General features: G+C 44.6%; 1 protein-coding gene across 1 annotated transcript; it reads right to left on the minus strand.

Annotated features, from left to right (window-relative positions):
• Positions 1 to 1,061: 1,061 nt before the first annotated feature.
• On the minus strand, positions 1,062 to 6,059 carry LOC119310479. Its single transcript, XM_037586219.1, has 3 exons — positions 5,580 to 6,059; positions 2,299 to 2,487; positions 1,062 to 1,570 (listed from the first exon to the last, which is right to left on the minus strand). Exons 1-3 carry the CDS (start codon positions 5,826 to 5,828, stop codon positions 1,493 to 1,495), a joined length of 516 nt encoding a protein of 171 aa, XP_037442116.1. The 5' UTR covers positions 5,829 to 6,059; the 3' UTR covers positions 1,062 to 1,492.
• Positions 6,060 to 20,353: the final 14,294 nt, after the last annotated feature.

Below are 20,353 nucleotides of genomic sequence, written 5' to 3' on the forward strand. Positions count from 1 at the left end.
CGCGGCAGGCTAGCGACGTGTTTATTTACATAGTATACTATCAGCACTTAGCCGCCGGGGGATCTTGGATCTGCCATTTCCAGGCGTTGAGCGTAGGATATGAAAATGTTTGTCGCTTTGACGATCTCGACAGGCCAGGCGCTCCAGACCATGGCCACGGTTACTGACTGTCGTTGGCATGATAGCAGCAGTACATGTGGCTTGCTTAATGTGGTGGGAAGAAACCCCGCATTTTTCGCTCACTTGCTGCCACAGTCAATGGATTATGGATCAATCAATCCGCGCTGCTTACAGTCCAGATAGCGAGATACACCGCGCTGTAAACCAACCGTTAAAATCTCGTGCCTGGAATTTTCTTCCCCGTGCGCGCACAAGACAGAGGAGCCCAATCCGTCCGTTTTTGTTGCAGAGTCGTGCTTGTCCACGTCGAGCGAGCGGGTAAATAGACCCAAACACGTCTAGTCTAGCCTAGCCTAGACAGCGAAAGGTAGTAGTAGTAATCTGGAGAGAAAGCGAGGCTTGTTGTTGGCCCGTCCGCGCAGCGGTACGACGAGGCCAAATGGGAAATGTAACGGACCATGGACGGACGTGGCTACTCTCTGTTTGGCTACTCCGGACTGGCGACGCAACTGATCACCGGTCGGGAACAACATGGCACATGCGGCGAGCAATATCAGTATCAAGGTATACCGGTAGTAGTGGTAGTAGTATAAAGTCAAGAGATCACCAATCTGGAGCAAGGTCGAGCAGCGAACTCAACCAGGATGTCTGGCGGGCGAGATACAGTCACAGATCGATGGCAACCCGGTCACTGCTGAAACAGCATAGCTGCGCAAATGGCTGAGTGGCTATTGGCAGGCGGTTAGAGGTCACTATTCATGCTGAATTTGGTTCTGCCAAAGTTTATTTTATTGCAAAAACGATGTAATGTACCGCTCCCCCAACATACCGTAAGAAAATGCATGAGAGCAGATCCCACCAGCCGTCAGGTAGGCATGTGGACTGCACTGTGCACATGTACTAGTATAAGCCAACAATGGCACACTGTAAATAACAAATGATTTAGTGAGTACTCCCATCCCAGTGGAGTACTGTACTACTCAAAGTTGGATATCAAATTGCAGTGGCAAGACCTCCCAGTGGAGGCATGCATGACTAATAGTAAGATCTAAACACAAGAGGTGCTGAAACTACAGCTCTCAATTAGAATTCACTAGTCTGCAAAGTTTAAGAAAAGGCACAAGAATTCGCTAGTCTGCATTCAAACAAACGGCATGAACTCCAGGTCATCGAATTGGCGGGGAGTAGCATTTATTGTAGCAAGGAAACTTTATTCTACACGGCCACCGTAGTTTGTCACGTACGTTAGCATTTACGAGGAGTCGGGAACTTCAAAAGAAACCATGAAACGTGCCTTCAAGAGAACCCAAAAGTGTTTCCTCTAAACAAAACTTCGAACTGGATGCGTTCGCTGGTGTGCATTTCTTCTTGATCACTTCCGCTTAGCACTCTCTTCCGCTCTAGTGAAAGCATCCGTTAGCACATCAACAGCCCAATCCTTGGCATCCTCCTGCAAGGCAGATACGTCAAGATAAGTCTTAAGCATCAAGCTCTAAAGCGAAAGGCAGGTCAAACCTTAAAAACATATGCAGATAAGGATGCAGGTAAGATCAACACATTATTAATAGAAAAGAGATGACTTGCTGCCTGATCTACCAACACGGAGACTTGAAAAGAGATGCGGGTAAGGGAGAACCAGACAAAATTGATCCGACGCACGCTCACTCACAAATATATCGAAAAGTGATACAATATTATAAACCTTGCTTTTAAGATGAAGGCATGTTTGAGTGAGTAACTAATGCCTTCAGAATTACTACACTGATGAAACAAAATATATATACCGAAAACTGCAAGCTTGTTTCCTCAAGGTGTACTTTGGCTACAGGTTCTATTATACTCTATAGAGTAAATGTCTACCACAATCACTCAAATCCTGCAGAATATAATGAAATAACTAATGAGGACACGAGGTAAACCAAACATGTGTATGATACCTAACAAATCTAGCACCATAATGCACGTGTGACCCTGCTAGTTATATATAGCAGCAAGTTGTTGAAACATGGAACATCAGTATCTACTATGCATCAGCAATACATCTGTTTTCAGCACGGAAGCAAGTTAGTGGATCCAATAAACTAACTCCAAAGAGATGTAATATACCATAAAAATTTACAGAACTATATAAAAATGCATCAATGAGATGATAGTGAGGAAGTTATGTCTGCTACTTACCAGCCGCATTTTTTCCCCAGTTCTTAAGCGGGCATGTGGACGAGCTAACTTTGATTCAAAAGGGGTCCTTGGCCTGACTTCTTGGATTTCATCCCACTCTTCACGTGAAAGCATCCTTACTGTTCCTTGCTCAGGGTGACTATTCTTTATCTTGCGTTCCCTCCTTTCTTGGTCTGTAGCTTCATGTTCCTACCCAAAAACACATGCAACTAAGCTTCAGAGCATGCCAATTTCAGAACAGACAGAAGATTTTCTGAATACATGCAAACAATGCCGAGTTAAACTATTTGATCGACATATACAATATGCAGTAGGTAGACAATCTGGCAAACATCAGGATTGATGATTACTCGACAAGGATGTATCTCTACTACCTAAAAAAAGGTTTCCACTCCCGTAAAAAAAACCGTTTTGCTTCATCCGACTGTTTCGCTTCCCCTCCCCTTCCACCGTTTTTTCTGGTCTTTTCGGTTTTCTGATCAGTAAAATCCTTCCCTTCCCCATCCGAGCGCCTCCTCCTTCCCTAACACGGACCGATCTCACCTCCCAAACACTAGCTGTAGGGTTCCGGGCCGCCAATCATGCTCAGCTGATAAGATCCCCATCGCCAGCAGGGGCAGGGTGCCGAGGAGAATCTACTGGATCGCCGCCGTAGCCCCCATGCATGCTCCCTTTCCTCGTGGCCGGTGACACCCTCTGCCCTAGCCGCGCCACCTCGGCCATCACCGCCACAGAGCCTCCTTGTCGTCTCGGATTGATCTTCTGTGCCAGGATGGGTGCGACAACGAAACCTCCCAGACATCATGATATCAACCCCAACGCTGTCTACTTCAATCACATACATGACGCCGCCGCCGCCGTCCCGCACCTGCACGCCGCTTCAGGACGGTTCAGTGCACGCCAATGACCTCCTCGGCCCAGGTAGTCAGACAACTGCATCTCTCTAATTGCTTTCTCTTGATCTCTCCTTTTTTTTCCTATCTCCTGCATCTCGCCCGACGGAGCCGATTTTTCTGCAGGCTACACGACAAACCTGAGCATGACAACAATGTTAGGCGGCTCTCTCAGTCATTGATGAAGAGTCATGTAGCAGCAACCCGTAAGGACTTGTACTGCTCAAAACTGCAGGTTAGTTCTCATTGTGATTGGGAATATTACAGTAGAGAGTCAAACTTCAGCTCTCATTATTGTGGCATTACAATGCTCAACCTAAACACTTTCGCCCAGTGCCAGAGGACACACCAATAAAACAAGACCGAAAAATAAACTGGGTCTTTCTTCTCTTCTGTCAACCTATCTACTGGTTTGGTTGTTGAATGTCCAAAAATCACAAGCCTGCTGAAAAGGTAAATCAAAGTATCAGGATTTTGCGTCGGAATTGGTGTATTTCCACACCTCATTTGAGGTGATTGCTTGGTCTCTTGATGCTTAAATTATGTTAGTTGTTTTATTATCTAGATTTTTTGTTTTTTTCCCAACACATCGTGAAAAAGGAGAGCAGAACAGACTTTTTAGCTTTCATAAGCATGCATCTATTAAGCATACAGCGCAAAGTATGGCTTAACACCAGTACAACTCTGAGCAGAAAGAAGTTCTTGAATTAGAAAACTGAGTTCAGCCAATGTTGCAGTTGAAAGCCCCAAAGTAAAACTGGAAATATCTTCTTTTTATACGCAAAAAAGATTAATCTGTACACTTTTTTTGTCACCGTACAATTTAATACAGTAATTGAGCTACTACATACAGAACGATCCTTCTCTTTTAGGAAGGGAAAATGCTGTATTACCTGACCTCTGTTTCTATATTATGTGAACATGGTTAACTTAGCAAATCTTATACTGAAGAAGTGTGGTGTCCTCCCTCTTGCGGTCTCCACAATAGGTAGCTTCCTGGCAACCAAACCAAACAAGAGCTATGGGGTGGAGAAATCTGAACAAACATATGAGTGATGCGCTTCAGGTCAATCCAGAGCTTGGGATGATAAAAACAGTACTTGTCTCAAGCTACGAGGGTTTACATCTCAAGCTTCGCTTTTGTATTTCTCCATTTTTCCTGAAGGCCGTTACATTGGGTGGGCATGCTTGGTGAGAAGATGGATTGCAGAGGGATAAGACAACAGAAAAGAATAGGGAACAGTTACATCACTGAGCTAATCAGCAGGACCATGGTCGAGCCATCAAAAAGGGACAGGCCGTAGCGCCACCGGGAGGATTATTCTTTTTTGCAAATTCTTGATCTCATTTGCGAAATCACGATCTCAAAGTCAGACAGAGGAAAATCTCGTTTGTCACAGGCAGGCAAAGTTCATCACCTTGCTGTAAGCAATAGCTGGTTAAGAGAGAAGAATGCATTCGAGAGTGCAGACAGGAACTGGTCTGGCATCCGATCATTGCCAGTATTTGGAGAATGGAAATCATTCTTCATTTCTGATGATATGAGATTCCTTCGGGTGTAAGATTTGCAAGATACAAAGGGTCTAGAGGATCACCACCCCCATCAAATTATAAAGCTTTTTCACATAAAGTATCTTTCGCTAAGAAGACGTGGTCAGCTTTTGAGGCTGCTGAGGCACCTAGAAACGTTTGATGTCAGAGATATACAAGTAATCAAACTATCTTGTATAACTATTATAATCTTTGGCCTGATGTGCTATTGACTTGCTTTTCTAAAAAGTGAAGCTCGATGTGTGCATGTAGATTATAAAGGTACAAGCTTACATTATTGGTGTGAAACCATCAAAATATTTTTTACACCCATAGCAACACACGGGCAGTTACCTAGTAGTATATCTTATATGAAAATCTAGGTGACTATTAGTTCATGAAATAACTAAGATAAATTCGTTCGAACATTTCTTGAATGAAGCCATTAAAAGGGGACACGAAAAGTCAAACTTCGATATCGAATAAAAAAACTATACCTGGATAACACAACATTTAGAGATGCTCTATTCACTACTCTACCATGGACAGATAATCATTTCATCCAATAAAGAGTTTCTTGGAAAGTCTCTTCTCTAAATGTATTTGATGCGTTGTTGACAATACTAACAACCACTCTATCAGCTCGTTCCTTGAGGTTACATTTCTAGAAGCTCACATCTTACAAATCCAAAGTATTCACTAACACACAATGATCGGCCTTAGCGGTTCACATGTATACAGTACGCAGATCAGATGATTAACTATGTGTTCAATCCTAAATAAACGTGTTCAATCAAATGCACGGCAGCTGCAGCTGCAATTAACCCTAGCGAACACCAGAGTGGGGGTGGAGGATACCATCATGAGGAGCTTGGTGAAGAGGGCGACGGCGGCGGCAGTGAGGATCATGGGCAGGGTGACGGAGTCGAGCCATTTAAGCGACTCCGGCGTCGGCACGAAGAACTCGTCGCGCCCCGGGTCGCGCCGACGCCGCCGGGAGCGCTCCCGCTCCGCCACGCTCAGCCGTAGAAGGTTCCCCGTAGATCCCTCGGCCAGCGCGGCCTGCCTCATAGCCGCCTCTCCCCGGCGCAGCACCGTCCGCAGCATCGCTGCGTCCACGCCGCCGGCGACTTAGACAGGACGACGGGGCCAGGGAAGTGGAGGCGTCGGGGAGGTGCGCGTCCGTCGCCGTCTGCGTGCTCCCAAGACCACCTAACGACGTACGATGCGCCGCTCGCCTGAATCCCCCCGGCCGCGGCGGCGGTCGTGTTTCGCCGGCGCTTCAGGAGGGAGAAGAGAGACACCAGTCACAGCACCTCATTAGGCTTTCTGGCCCACGCTATCTCTATCGATCCTAATGGGCCTATAATGGTCGAGACCGGAACGTGCCCCTGAAGCGCCTCCCTAAATGGATCAGGCCTATAAGTACGTACACATTTTTTTTTCATGGTAACACGTGTCTCATTTATAGCATAAAGATTTTTTAAAAATAAGTTTAAAAATTAAAGTAATGACTCACGTGACAAGACTGGAAAAATAGAAGAAGGCTAACCTTTAAAAAAGGATTGACAGCCAAAGTAAAAATATAATCAAGATCGAAGAATTTGCTGAGCTTGACACCAACGTTCATCACCTAACTTTGGCACCATCAGAGTAGCCATCAAAGAAAAAAATGGATCACCTCCTCACCAGAGCTCGACACGCCCCCATCGCTGATATACAGCTTTGCAGACCTCCAAGATGGCTTACCAAAGGCGAAATCATTGTCATTTAATGATTTAAACCGGGGCAACACCCTGGACACACCATCGAACTTCAGATCTGGCACCCCACTACGACTAAGACGCCGAAGGAGGAAAACATACCCGCCATCCGTCAACCACGAATGCAACACACGTTTCGTCTTCCAAATGTGCATCCGCTCCTGGACTACCTCCCAAGCTCCGCATCGACGCTGGAGCAAACGTCGTTGAAACGACGGGGCGTGAGGACACAAGTACACCACAAGGATGTCGCGCCGCCATGGCATCCTTGCTTGAATAGTTTGGTTTCCAAATTCATCCTCAACCATAAGACGGGTCGCCTCATTGGGAAAGGATTTTAATCTTCTTTATTCAATGTCACCATCGTCGCTGCCGAAGCCATGATGATAAACGACCGAAAAGCTAAGCCACTAGAGTTTAACCTAAAGCTACACGACCCATACGCTTAGATCCGGCGACCTCCCTCACCACTGACGAATCAACGACCGAGATCGTCAGCGATGGGGAACAGCCGGAGCAAGGCGGCGGAAGGAACTACTGGCGGCGGCTAGGGCTTCTAGTCGCCCCGCCCCGAGTGAAAAAGACTCGCTCGTTCGAGTCTAGCATGTATGCATTTTTTTAATAGAAAAAGGGTCTCTATATACATCCGTATGTAGTCTATATTAGAATCTCTAAAAAGACTTATTTTTGGGAATGGAGGAAGTACATGCTAATTTGGTGACCCAGAGTGATCTTGATAAGCAGCATGCATGATTTGTTTCAGCTAATGCATACACGATTACAAAATATTGTGAGCAACTTTATGATATGGTTCAACTTATTCTTTATATTGCAGGGTTATCTGGGAGGTTGGTGATTTACATTGAGTGCCTAGTATCCTACATGCATCTTCGACCTTGTGAGTATTTTCCATCAAAAGGTCCAGCTCGCGCCACTCAACCACTTCACTGGGGCCAAATGAGCAACAAAACGTAAGGGCTAGGCCCCTTCCTACGTAACTTCTCCCAGCTTTATGCTCACATCACCAATAGACCATGAGGAACCAAACACTGAGGGGGTTTCCCAGAAGAGGGCTCTATTGCCACCGCCAACGCGATAGGAAAGGCCTTTGTGAAGGCAACCTTTCATCGCGTGGAGCCCTTTCTAGAAAAAGATGCACCATTCGAGCACGTATGAAAGAAACTGCCACCACCAAGTACTTCTTTCCAAGAGTTTGACAACTCAAATCTTGGTCACTCCTCTCTAATTTCATGATCCATTTGGCCAGCAACAAAATATTTCTGGTCCTGCTATGTAAGAAGCCCAAACCTCCATACTCATTAGGTCTACACATGCTAAGCCAACACACCATGGTGCTTTCTATTTTGACCTCTGAACCCATCCGAGTAAAAGTTCATCCAGTACATTATATGTTTGATTTTGTTAACAATTTCCTTGAACCCGCCCAACATACATTACAACAATTCACTGATGTTAGTCATAAGCTACATACTCCTTTATGTCCTGCTATTATTTTCTACTTGAACGTTTTATTCCGGTAACAATTTCTAACCTTATATGTTTGGGGTGCAGGGTGTAAGTGAAGGAAATATGCCCTAGAGGCAATAATAAAGTTATTATTTATTTCCTCATATCAAGGTAAATGTTTATTATTCATGCTAGAATTGCATTAACCGGAAACATAATACATGTGTGAATACTGTTGGAAATATGCCCTAGAGGCAATAATAAAAGTATTATTATTATATTTCCTTGTTCATGATAATTGTCTTTTATTCATGCTATAACTGTATTATCCGGAAATCGTAATACACGTGTGAATACATAGACCACAATATGTCCCTAGTGAGCCTCTAGTTGACTAGCTCGTTGTGATCAACAGATAGTCATGGTTTCCTGGCTATGGACATTGGATGTCGTTGATAACGGGATCACATCATTAGGAGAATGATGTGATGGACAAGACCCAATCCTAAGCCTAGCACAAAGATCGTGTAGTTCGTATGCTAAAGCTTTTCTAATGTCAAGTATCTTTTCCTTAGACCATGAGATTGTGCAACTCCCGGATACCGTAGGAATGCTTTGGGTGTACCAAACGTCACAATGTAACTGGGTGGCTATAAAGGTGCATTACAGGTATCTCCGAAAGTGTCTGTTGGGTTGGCGCGAATCGAGACTGGGATTTGTCACTCCGTGTAAACGGAGAGGTATCTCTGGGCCCACTCGGTAGGACATCATCATATGCGCAATGTGACCAAGGAGTTGATCACGGGATGATGTGTTACGGAACGAGTAAAGTGACTTGCCGGTAATGAGATTGAACAAGGTATCGGTATACCGACGATCGAATCTCGGGCAAGTAAAATACCGCTAGACAAAGGGAATTGAATACGGGATCGATTGAGTCCTTGACATCGTGGTTCATCCGATGAGATCATCGTGGAACATGTGGGAGCCAACATGGGTATCCAGATCCCGCTGTTGGTTATTGACCGGAGAACGTCTCGGTCATGTCTGCATGTCTCCCGAACCCGTAGGGTCTACACACTTAAGGTTCGATGACGCTAGGGTTATAAAGGAAGCTTGTATGTGGTAACCGAATGTTGTTCGGAGTCCCGGATGAGATCCCGGACGTCACGAGGAGTTCCGGAATGGTCCGGAGGTAAAGATTTATATATAGGAAGTCCTGTTTCGGCCATCGGGACAAGTTTCGGGGTCATCGGTATTGTACCGGGACCACCGGAAGGGTCCCGGGGGCCCACCGGGTGGGGCCACCTGCCCCGGGGGGCCACATGGGCTGTAGGGGGTGCGCCTTGGCCTACATGGGCCAAGGGCACCAGCCCCAAGAGGCCCATGCACAAGGAAACTTGGAGAGGGAAGAGTCCTAAAGGGGGAAGGCACCTCCGAGGTGCCTTGGGGAGGATGGACTCCTCCCCATCCTTAGCCGCACCCCTTCCTTGGAGGAGGGGGCAAGGCTGCGCCCTCCCCCTCTCCCTTGGCCCTATATATAGTGGGGAAAAGGAGGAGCACATATACCAAGGCCTTTGGTTGCCTCCCTCTCCCTCCCGTGACACATCTCCTCTCCCGTAGGTGCTTGGCGAAGCCCTGCAGGATAGCCACGCTCCTCCACCACCACCACGCCGTTGTGCTGCTGTTGGATGGAGTCTTCCTCAACCTCTCCCTCTCTCCTTGCTGGATCAAGGCGTGGGAGACGTCACCGGGCTGTACGTGTGTTGAACGCGGAGGTGCCGTCCGTTCGGCACTTGATCATCGGTGATCTGAATCACGACGAGTACGACTCCATCAACCCCGTTCACTTGAACGCTTCCGCTTAGCGATCTACAAGGGTATGTAGATGCACTCCTCTCTTTCTACTCGTTGCTGGTCTCTCCATAGATAGATCTTGGTGATTCGTAGGAAAAATTTTGAATTTCTGCTACGTTCCCCAACAGTGGCATCATGAGCTAGGTCTATTGCGTAGATTCTTTGCACGAGTAGAACACAAAGTAGTTGTGGGCGTTGATGTTGTTCAATATGCTTACCGTTACTAGTCCAATCTTGTTTCGACGGTATTGTGAGATGAAGCGGCCCGGACCGACCTTACACGTACTCTTACGTGAGACATGTTCCACCGATTGACATGCACTTGGTGCATAAGGTGGCTAGCGGGTGCCAGTCTCTCCCACTTTAGTCGAAACGGATTCGATGAAAAGGGTCCTTATGAAGGGTAAATAGCAATTGGCATATCACGTTGTGGTTTTGCGTAGGTAAGAAACGTTCTTGCTAGAAACCCATAGCAGCCACGTAAAACATGCAACAACAATTAGAGGACGTCTAACTTGTTTTTGCAGGGTATGCTATGTGATGTGATATGGCCAAAAGGATGTGATGAATGATATGTGATGTATGAGATTGATCATGTTCTTGTAATAGGATTCACGACTTGCATGTCGATGAGTAAGACAACCGGCAGGAGCCATAGGAGTTGTCTTTATTTTTTTGTATGACCTGCGTGTCATTAAAAAACGCTATGTAAACTACTTTACTTTATTGCTAAACGCGTTAGCCATAGAAGTAGAAGTAGTCGTTGGTGTGACAACTTCATGAAGACACGATGATGGAGATCATGATGATGGAGATCATGGTGTCATGCCGGTGACAATGATGATCATGGAGCCCCGAAGATGAAGATCAAAAGGAGCAAAATGATATTGGCCATATCATGTCACTATTTGATTGCATGTGATGTTTATCATGTTTATGCATCTTGTTTACTTAGGACGACGGTAGTAAATAAGATGATCCCTTACAAAAATTTCAAGAAGTGTTCTCCCCTAACTGTGCACCGTTGCTACAGTTCGTCGCTTCTAAGCACCACGTGATGATCGGGTGTGATGGATTCTTACGTTCACATACAACGGGTGTAAGACAGTTTTACACAGCGAAAACACTTAGGGTTAACTTGACGAGCCTAGCATGTGCAGACATGGCCTCGGAACACGGAGACCGAAAGGTCGAGCATGAGTCGTATAGTAGATACGATCAACATGAAGATGTTCACCGACGTTAACTAGTCCGTCTCACGTGATGATCGGACACGGCCTAGTTGACTCGGATCATGTAATCACTTAGATGACTAGAGGGATGTCTATCTGAGTGGGAGTTCATAAGATGAACTCAATTATCCTGAACATAGTCAAAAGACCTTTTTGCAAATTATGTCGTAGCTCGCGCTTTAGTTCTACTGTTTTAGTTATGTTCCTAGAGAAAATTATAGTTGAAAGTTGACAGTAGCGATTATGCGGACACTAGAACGCTTATGTCCTTAATGCACTGCTCAGTGTGCTGAACCCCAAACGTCGTTTGTGGATGTTGCGAACATCGGACATACACGTTTTGATAACTACGTGATAGTTCAGTTAAACGGTTTAGAGTTGAGGCACTAAAGACGTTTTCGAAACGTCACGGAACATATGAGATGTTTCGAGGGCTGAAATTGGGATTTCAGGCTCGTGCCCACGTCAAGAGGTATAAGACCTCCGACGATTTTCTTAGCCTGCAAACTAAGGGAGAAAAGCTCAATCGTTGAGCTTGTGCTCAAATTGTCTGAGTGCAACAATCACTTGAATCGAGTGGGAGTTGATCTTCCAAATGAGATAGTGATGTTTCCCCAAAGTCATTGCCACCAAGCTGCTGGAGCTTCGTGATGAACTATAACATATCAGGGATAGATATGATGATCCTTGAGGTATTCGCGATGTTTGACACCGCGAAAGTAGAAATCAAGAAGGAGCATCAATTGTTGATGGTTGGTGAAACCACTAGTTTCAAGAAGGGCAAGGGAACAAAGGGATACTTCATGAAACGGCAAATCAGCTGCTGCACCAATGAAGAAACCCGAGGTTGAACCCAAACCCGAGACTAAGTGCTTCTGTAATAAGGGGAACAACCACTGGAGCAGGATTACCCCAGATACTTGGTAGATGAGAAGGCTGGCAAGGTCGATAGAAGTATATTGGATATACATTATGTTAATGTGTACTTTACTAGTACTCCTAGTAGCACCAGGGTATTGGATACCGGTTCGGTTGCTAAGTGTTAGTAACTCGAAATAAAAGCTACGGAATAAACAGAGACTAGCTAAAGGTGAGCTGACGATATATGTTGGAAGTGTTCCCAAGTTTGATGTGATCAAACATCGCACGCTCCCTCTACCACCGAGATTGGTGTTTGCGTTGAGCATAGACATGATTGGATTATGTCTATCGCAATACGGTTATTCATTTAAAGAGAATAATGGTTACTCTATTTATTTGAATAATACCTTCAATGGTCTTGCACCTAAAGGAATGGTTTATTGAATCTCGATCATAGTGATACACATGTTCATGCCAAAAGATAGTAATGATAGTACCACCTACTTGTGGCACTGCTGTGTAAGTCATATTGGTACAAAACGCATGAAGAAGCTCCATGTTGATGGATCTTTGGACTCACTCATTTTTGAAAAGTTTGAGACATGCGAACCATGTCTATTGGTATATATGCATGAAGAAACTCCATGCAAATGGACCGCTTGAACTCACTTGATTTTGAATCACTTGAGATATGCAAATCATACCACATGGGCAAGATGACTGAAAAGCCTCGTTTTCAGTAAGATGGAACAAGATAGCAACTTGTTGGAAGTAACACATTTTGATGTGTCCAATCCAATGAGTGCTGAGGCATGCAGTGAATATCGTTATGATCTTACTTCACAGATGATTCGAGTAGATGTTGAGAATATTTACTTGATGAAACACAAGTCTGAATTATTGAATGGTTCAAGTAATTTCAGAGTGAAGTAGAAGATCATTGTGACAAGAGGATAAAATGTCTATGATATGATCATAGAGATGAATATCTGAGTTACGAGTTTTGGCACACAATTAAGACATTGTGGAAATTGTTTCGCAATTAATACCGCCTGGAACACCATAGTGTGATGGTGTGTCCGAACATCATAGTTGCACCCTATTGGATATGGTGCGTACCATGATGTCTCTTATCGAATTACCACTATTGTTCATGGGTTAGGCATTAGAGACAACCACATTCACTTTAAATAGGGCACCACGTAATTCCGTTGAGATGACACCGTATGAATTATGGTTTAGAGAAACCTAAGTTGTCGTTTCTTAAAGGTTTGGGGCTGCGACGCTTATGTGAAAAAGTTTCAGGATTAAGCTCGAACCCAAAGCGGATAAAATGCATCTTCATAGGACACCCAAAACATTTGGGTATACCTCCTAATTCAGATCCGAAAGCAATATGGATTGTTTCTTGAATCGGGTCCTTTCTCGAGGAAAGGTTTCTCTCGAAAGAGTTGAGTGGGAGGATGGTGGAGACTTGATGAGGTTATTGAACCGTCTCTTCAACTAGTGTGTGGCAGGGCACAGGAAGTTGTTCCTGTGGCACCTACACCAATTGAAGTGGAAGCTTATGATATTGATCATGAAACTTCGGATCAAGTCACTACCAAACCTCGTAGGACGACAAGGACACGTACTACTTCGGAGTAGTAAGGTGATCCTGTCTTGAAGGTCATGTTGGTAGACAACAATGAACCTACGAGCTATGGAGAAGCGATGGTGGGCCCGGATTCCGATAAATGGCTCGAGGCCATAAAATCCGAGAACGGATCCATGGACTTTGGTGGACTTGCCCGTTGATCGGCAAGCCATTAAGATAAATGGATTTTTTAAGAAGAAGACGGACGTGGATGGTAATGTCACCATCTATGAAGCTCGACTTGTGGCAAAGTGTTTTCCGACAAGTTCAAGGAGTTGACTACGATGAGATTTTCTCACTCGTAGCGATGCTTAAAGTCCGTCGGAATCATGTTAGCATTAGCTGCATTTATGAAATCTGGCAGATGGATGTCAAGACAAGTTTCCTTACTAGTTTTAGTAAGGAAAGGTTGTATGCAATACAATCAGAAAAGTTTTGTCGATCCTAAGGATGCTAAAAGGTATGCTAGCTCCAGCGATCCTTCTAAGGACTGGAGTAAGCATCTCGGAGTTGGAATGTACGCTTTGATGAGATGATCAAAGATTTTGGATTTATACAAAGTTTATGAGAAACTTGTATTTCCAAAGAAGTGAGTGGGAGCACTATAGAATTTCTGATGAGTATATGTTGTTGACATATTGATGATCAGAGATGATGTAGAATTTCTAGAAAGCATATAGGGTTATTTGAAAGGTGTTTTTCAATAGAAAACCTGGATTAAGCTACTTGAACATTGAGCATCAAGATCTATAAGGATAGATCAAAATGCTTAATAATACTTTCAAATGAGCACATACCTTGACATGATCTTGAAGGTGTTTAAGATGGACCAGTCAAAGAAGGAGTTCTTGCCTGAGTTGCAAGGTACGAAGTTAAGACTTAGAGCTCGACCATGGCAGAAAAGAGAGAAAGGACGAAGGTCGTCCCCTATGCTTTAAGACGTAGGCTCTATAGTATGCTATGCTGTGTACCGCACCGAAAGTGTGCCTTGCCATGAGTCAGTCAAGGGGTACAAGAATGATCCATGAATGGATCACAGGACAGCGGTCAAAGTTATCCTTAGTAACTAGTGGACTAAGGAATTTTTCTCGATTATGGAGGTGGTAAAAGAGTTCGTCGTAAAGGTTACGACGATGCAAGCTTGACACCTATCCGGATAGCTCTGAGTAGAGAGACCGGATACATATAATGGAGCAATAATTTAGAATAGCTCCAAGTAGAACAGTTATTTGGAATAGCTCCAAATAGAGCATGGTAGCTGCATCTAGGAGATGACATAGAGATTTGTAAAGCACACACGGATCTGAAAGGTTCAGACCCGTTGACTAAAACCTCTCTCACAAGCAACATGATCAAACATAAAACTCATTGAGTGTTAATCACATAGTGATGTGAACTAGACTACTGACTCTAGTAAACTCTTGGGTATTAGTCACATGGCGATGTGACCTGTGAGTGTTAATCACATGGCGATGTGAACTAGATTATTGACTCTAGTGCAAGTGGGAGACTGTTGGAAATATGCCCTAGAGGCAATAATAAAAGTATTATTATATTTCAATGTTCATGATAAATGTCTTTTATTCATGCTATAACTGTATTATCCGGAAATCGTAATACACGTGTGAATACATAGACCACAATATGTCCCTGGTGAGCCTCTAGTTGACTAGCTCGTTGTGATCAACGAATAGTCATGGTTTCCTGACTATGGACATTGGATGTCGTTGATAACGGGATCACATCATTAGGAGAATGATGTGATGGACAAGACCCAATCCTAAGCCTAGCACAAAAGGTCGTGTAGTTCATTTGCTAGAGCTTTGCCAATGTCAAGTATCTCTTCCTTTGACCATGAGAGCGTGTAACTCCTGGATACCGTAGGAGTGCTTTGGGTGTATCAAACATCACAACGTAACTGGGTGACTATAAAGGTGCACTACAGGTATCTCCGAAAGTATCTATTGTTTTATGCGGATCGAGACTGGGATTTGTCACTCCGTGTAAACGGAGAGGTATCTCTGGGCCCACTCGGTAGGACATCATCATATGCGCAATGTGACCAAGGAGTTGATCACGGGATGATGTGTTACGGAACGAGTAAAGTGACTTGCCGGTAACGAGATTGAACAAGGTATTGGATACCGACGATCGAATCTCGGGCAAGTAAAATACCGATAGACAAAGGGAATTGAATACGGGATTGATTAAGTCCTTGACATCGTGGTTCATCCGATGAGATCATCGTGGAACATGTGGGAGCCAACATGGGTATCCAGATCCCGCTGTTGGTTATTGACCGGAGAACGTCTCGGTCATGTCTGCATGTCTCCCGAACCCGTAGGGTCTACACACTTAAGGTTCGATGACGCTAGGGTTATAAAGGAAGCTTGCATGTGGTAACCGAATGTTGTTCGGAGTCCCGGATGAGATCCCGGACGTCACGAGGAGTTCCGGAATGGTCCGGAGGTAAAGATTTATATATAGGAAGTCCTGTTTCGGCCATCGGGACAAGTTTCGGGGTCATCGGTATTGTACCGGGACCACCGGAAGGGTCCCGGGGGCCCACCGGGTGGGGCCACCTGCCCCGGGGGGCCACATGGGCTGTAGGGGGTGCGCCTTGGCCTACATGGGCCAAGGGCACCAGCCCCAAGAGGCCCATGCACAAGGAAACTTGGAGAGGGAAGAGTCCTAAAGGGGGAAGGCACCTCCGAGGTGCCTTGGGGAGGATGGACTCCTCCCCATCCTTAGCCGCACCCCTTCCTTGGAGGAGGGGGCAAGGCTGCGCCCTCCCCCTCTCCCTTGGCCCTATATATAGTGGGGAAAAGGAGGAGCACATATACCAAGGCCTTTGGTTGCCTCCCTCTCCCTCCCGTGACACATCTCCTCTCCCGTAGGTGCTTGGCGAAGCCCTGCAGGATAGCCACGCTCCTCCACCACCACCACGCCGTTGTGCTGCTGTTGGATGGAGTCTTCCTCAACCTCTCCCTCTCTCCTTGCTGGATCAAGGCGTGGGAGACGTCACCGGGCTGTACGTGTGTTGAACGCGGAGGTGCCGTCCGTTCGGCACTTGATCATCGGTGATCTGAATCACGACGAGTACGACTCCATCAACCCCGTTCACTTGAACGCTTCCGCTTAGCGATCTACAAGGGTATGTAGATGCACTCCTCTCTTTCTACTCGTTGCTGGTCTCTCCATAGATAGATCTTGGTGATTCGTAGGAAAAATTTTGAATTTCTGCTACGTTCCCCAACAAATACATAGACAAACATAGTGTCACTAGTATGCCTCTACTGGACTAGCTTGTTGATCAAAGATGGTTGAGTTTCTAGCCATAGACATGAGTTGTCATTTGATTAACGGGAGCACATCATTAGGAGAATGATGTGATTGACTTGACCCATTCCGTTAGCTTAGCACTTGATCGTTTAGTATGTTGCTATTGTTTTCTTCATGACTTATACATGTTCCTATGACTATGAGATTATGCAACTCCCGTTTACCGGAGGAACACTTTGTGTGCTACCAAACGTCACAATGTAACTGGGTGATTATAAAGGAGCTCTACAGGTGTCTCCGAAGGTACTTGTTGAGTTGGCGTATTTCGAGATTAGGATTTGTCACTCCGATTGTCGGAGAGGTATCTCTGGGCCCTCTCGGTAATGCACATCACTATAAGCCTTGCAAGCAATGTGACTAATGAGTTAGTTGCGGGATGATGTATTACATAACGAGTAAAGAGACTTGCCGGTAACGAGATTGAACTAGGTATTGAGATACCGACGATCGAATCTCGGGCAAGTAACATACCGATGACAAAGGGAACAACGTATGTAGTTATGCGGTTTGACCGATAAAGATCTTCGTAGAATATGTGGGAACCAATATGCGCATCCAGGTTCCGCTATTGGTTATTGACCGGAGACGTGTCTCGGTCATGTCTACATAGTTCTCGAACCCGTAGGGTTCGCACGCTTAAAGTTCGGTGACGATCGGTATTATGATTTTTTGTGTTTTGATGCACCGAAGGTAGTTCGGAGTCCCGGATATGATCACGGACATGACGAGGAGTCTCGAAATGGTCGAGACGTAAAGATCGATATATTGGATGACTATGTTCGGACACCGGAAGTGCTTCAGGAGGTTTCGGACATTTACCGGAGTACCGGGGGGTTACCGGAACCCCCCCGGGGGTTTATTGGGCCTCATGGGCCCTAGTGGAGAAGAGGAGGAGCGGTCATGGCAATCCGTGCGCGCCCCTCCGCCTCTAGTCCGAATTGGACAAGGAGTGGGGGGGGGGCTTTCCTTCCTCTCCTCTCACCCTTCCTTCCCTTTTCCTACTCCTACAAGGAAAGGAGGAGTCCTACTCCCGGTGGGAGTAGGACTCCTCCTTTCCTTGTAGGAGTTTTTTTAACCGGGAGTAGGACTCCTCCTTTCCTTGTAGGAGTAGGAGAAGGGAAGGAGTAGGACTCCCCCCTTGGCGCGCCCTCCTCCTGGCCGGCCACCTCCCCCCTTGCTCCTTTATATACGGGGACAGGGGGTCACCTCTAGACACACAAGTTGATCTGTTGATCTCTCCCAGCCGTGTGCGGTGCCCCCTCCACCATATTCCACCTCAGTAATATCGTAGCGCTGCTTAGGCGAAGCCCTGCGTCGGTAGCATCATCAACATCGTCATCACACCGTCGTGCTGATGGAACTCTCCCGCAAAGCTCTGCTAGATCGGAGTTCGTGGGACGTCATCGAGCTGAACATGTGCTGAATTCGAAGGTGCCGTACATTCGGTACTTAGATCGGTCGGATCATGAAGACGTATGACTACATCAACCACGTTGTGCTAACGCTTCTGCTTTCGGTCTACGAGGGTACGTAGATAACACTCTCCCCTCTCGTTGCTATGCATCACCATGATCTTGCGTGTGCGTAGGAATTTTTTTGAAATTACTACGTTCCCCAAAAGTATGTGGTTTGAAAGAAGACTTTGTGAAGGGCCTAGATGTTGAAATGATGTATGCGGTGATGATAGCTGATGTTATTCATGTAAGGGATTTATCAGTCCCATGTGCTTCTGCATTTGTAAATTCTGCAGATGGTTGGAACATAAACATATTGACGCGTACATGTCAATCGTCTATAAGGAGGTAAACTAAATTAAGTTACATTCCAATCTAGCGGATCATTATACTTTTATGGTTGAATTGACACCCTTTTGTGGCCTAAGAGGGTTGGGTGGATATTCAAAAGATTGCGACGAGAATATCAAAAATCCGCAAGAGACCTCGAAGGTGACTTGTCCAAATTTTTTGATGCATGACACAGTAGCGCTCCTTCTTTGTTTTTATTGATCACTGGCTAGTCTTATGATTTAGGGCGTAAGTTGGTGACAAGAGAGACCGTACACATTGCAATTTTGGGCTCCTACGAGCTGACCTGCTCGTATTTCAACTCTCACCCTCACTAACATGCTCCATGTGAGAGACCAATGTCAGGCTCCTGCGATTTGACCTGCTAGTTTTTTAACTCCCGTCCTCACTAAATGCTTCGTGTGAGGTACGATGTAGGTCAAATTACCTGAACTTAGCAATTTATCATATTCCTAACAGACTATGTCTTAGTATGGCAAAAACCCGATGCGCGTTTTTGTGGTTCATTCGCTACATGGGAAGTTGGCTGAGGTCTTAAACTTGTATGGATGCTAATGTTTTGAGTCAGTGTATTATCGTCACTCTATTTTGGGGTTTTTTGTCTTCTGGTCTCTGTTAGAGCCGGTTATACTAAACTTTTGTATTTATTTCAATCTAATTGTACCATATTACAATTTTAATTAGTAAAAGTTTCTATTACTTAGCCATCATAGTTAAACCCATAACAATGTCCTAAATAATAATAATAGTATTCTTTGGTATACATTTATATAATTAGGAAACACTGATTTTGCGAAATGTAAATTGTATAATGTAACAAAAATTCTCTTTCTTGTCAAATAATTATTAATAAATTTTAAAATAATGCATAAACTATATTGTGCATACACATATATTTGTGTATCTACGCATGTGTTTATATATATATTTAATTATTCAATATCATGGTAGAGATTTCTAAATCATACACAGTAAAAATAAATTCGGATAGTGGTTTCTAGTGTATATTAGGTAAACATGTTCCTAAAAACTTATAGGGCATGTCAATTGTGATTTCCAAGTTGAGTTTAGTAAAACGTTACAACATGTGTATGCTTTGTCCTGTATTTAAATTAGCAGTATTATTATAATCATAATATAATATAGAATGTTGTGGATTGTACTTTTGCATATGACTCAGTTATCTGACATGCTCGTCTAGATTCTTTTCGTTTGATTCATCCCAAACGTTGAGGTCTCAATTCTCCCTTTGGTACCCGATCAAATTTCCACATGCGCGTCTGGATCCTTTTTTTTTGGAAAATTAGCATGAAAGATGTTGCTCTTTTACAAGATTTAAAATATGCGCTTCTTATTCAGGTTAAGACCACGGCTTATTCTAGTTAGGGTTTTATTGCTAGTTCATTTCCTTGATCTTAAAACAAGTATGTGCACGTGTACTCATTTTGACATGAATATTTAAAATTTTCGGCGTCTTGTTTTGTATCTAGTGTTAACTAGTGATCATCGTTACGCAGCACACGCTGACAGGTCACCAATGGAGTGGGAAAATCTGAAGGAACACATGAAGAAGAAGAAGAAGAAGAAGAAGAAGAAGAAGAAGAAGATGCATCGACATGAACAATTTTTCAACTCTATAGCTTCGTATTTTGATCGTCTCATAGATCTC

The sequence above is a fragment of the Triticum dicoccoides genome, chromosome 5B (genome assembly GCF_002162155.2).
Source record: "Triticum dicoccoides isolate Atlit2015 ecotype Zavitan chromosome 5B, WEW_v2.0, whole genome shotgun sequence".
Lineage (NCBI taxonomy): Eukaryota > Viridiplantae > Streptophyta > Magnoliopsida > Poales > Poaceae > Triticum > Triticum dicoccoides.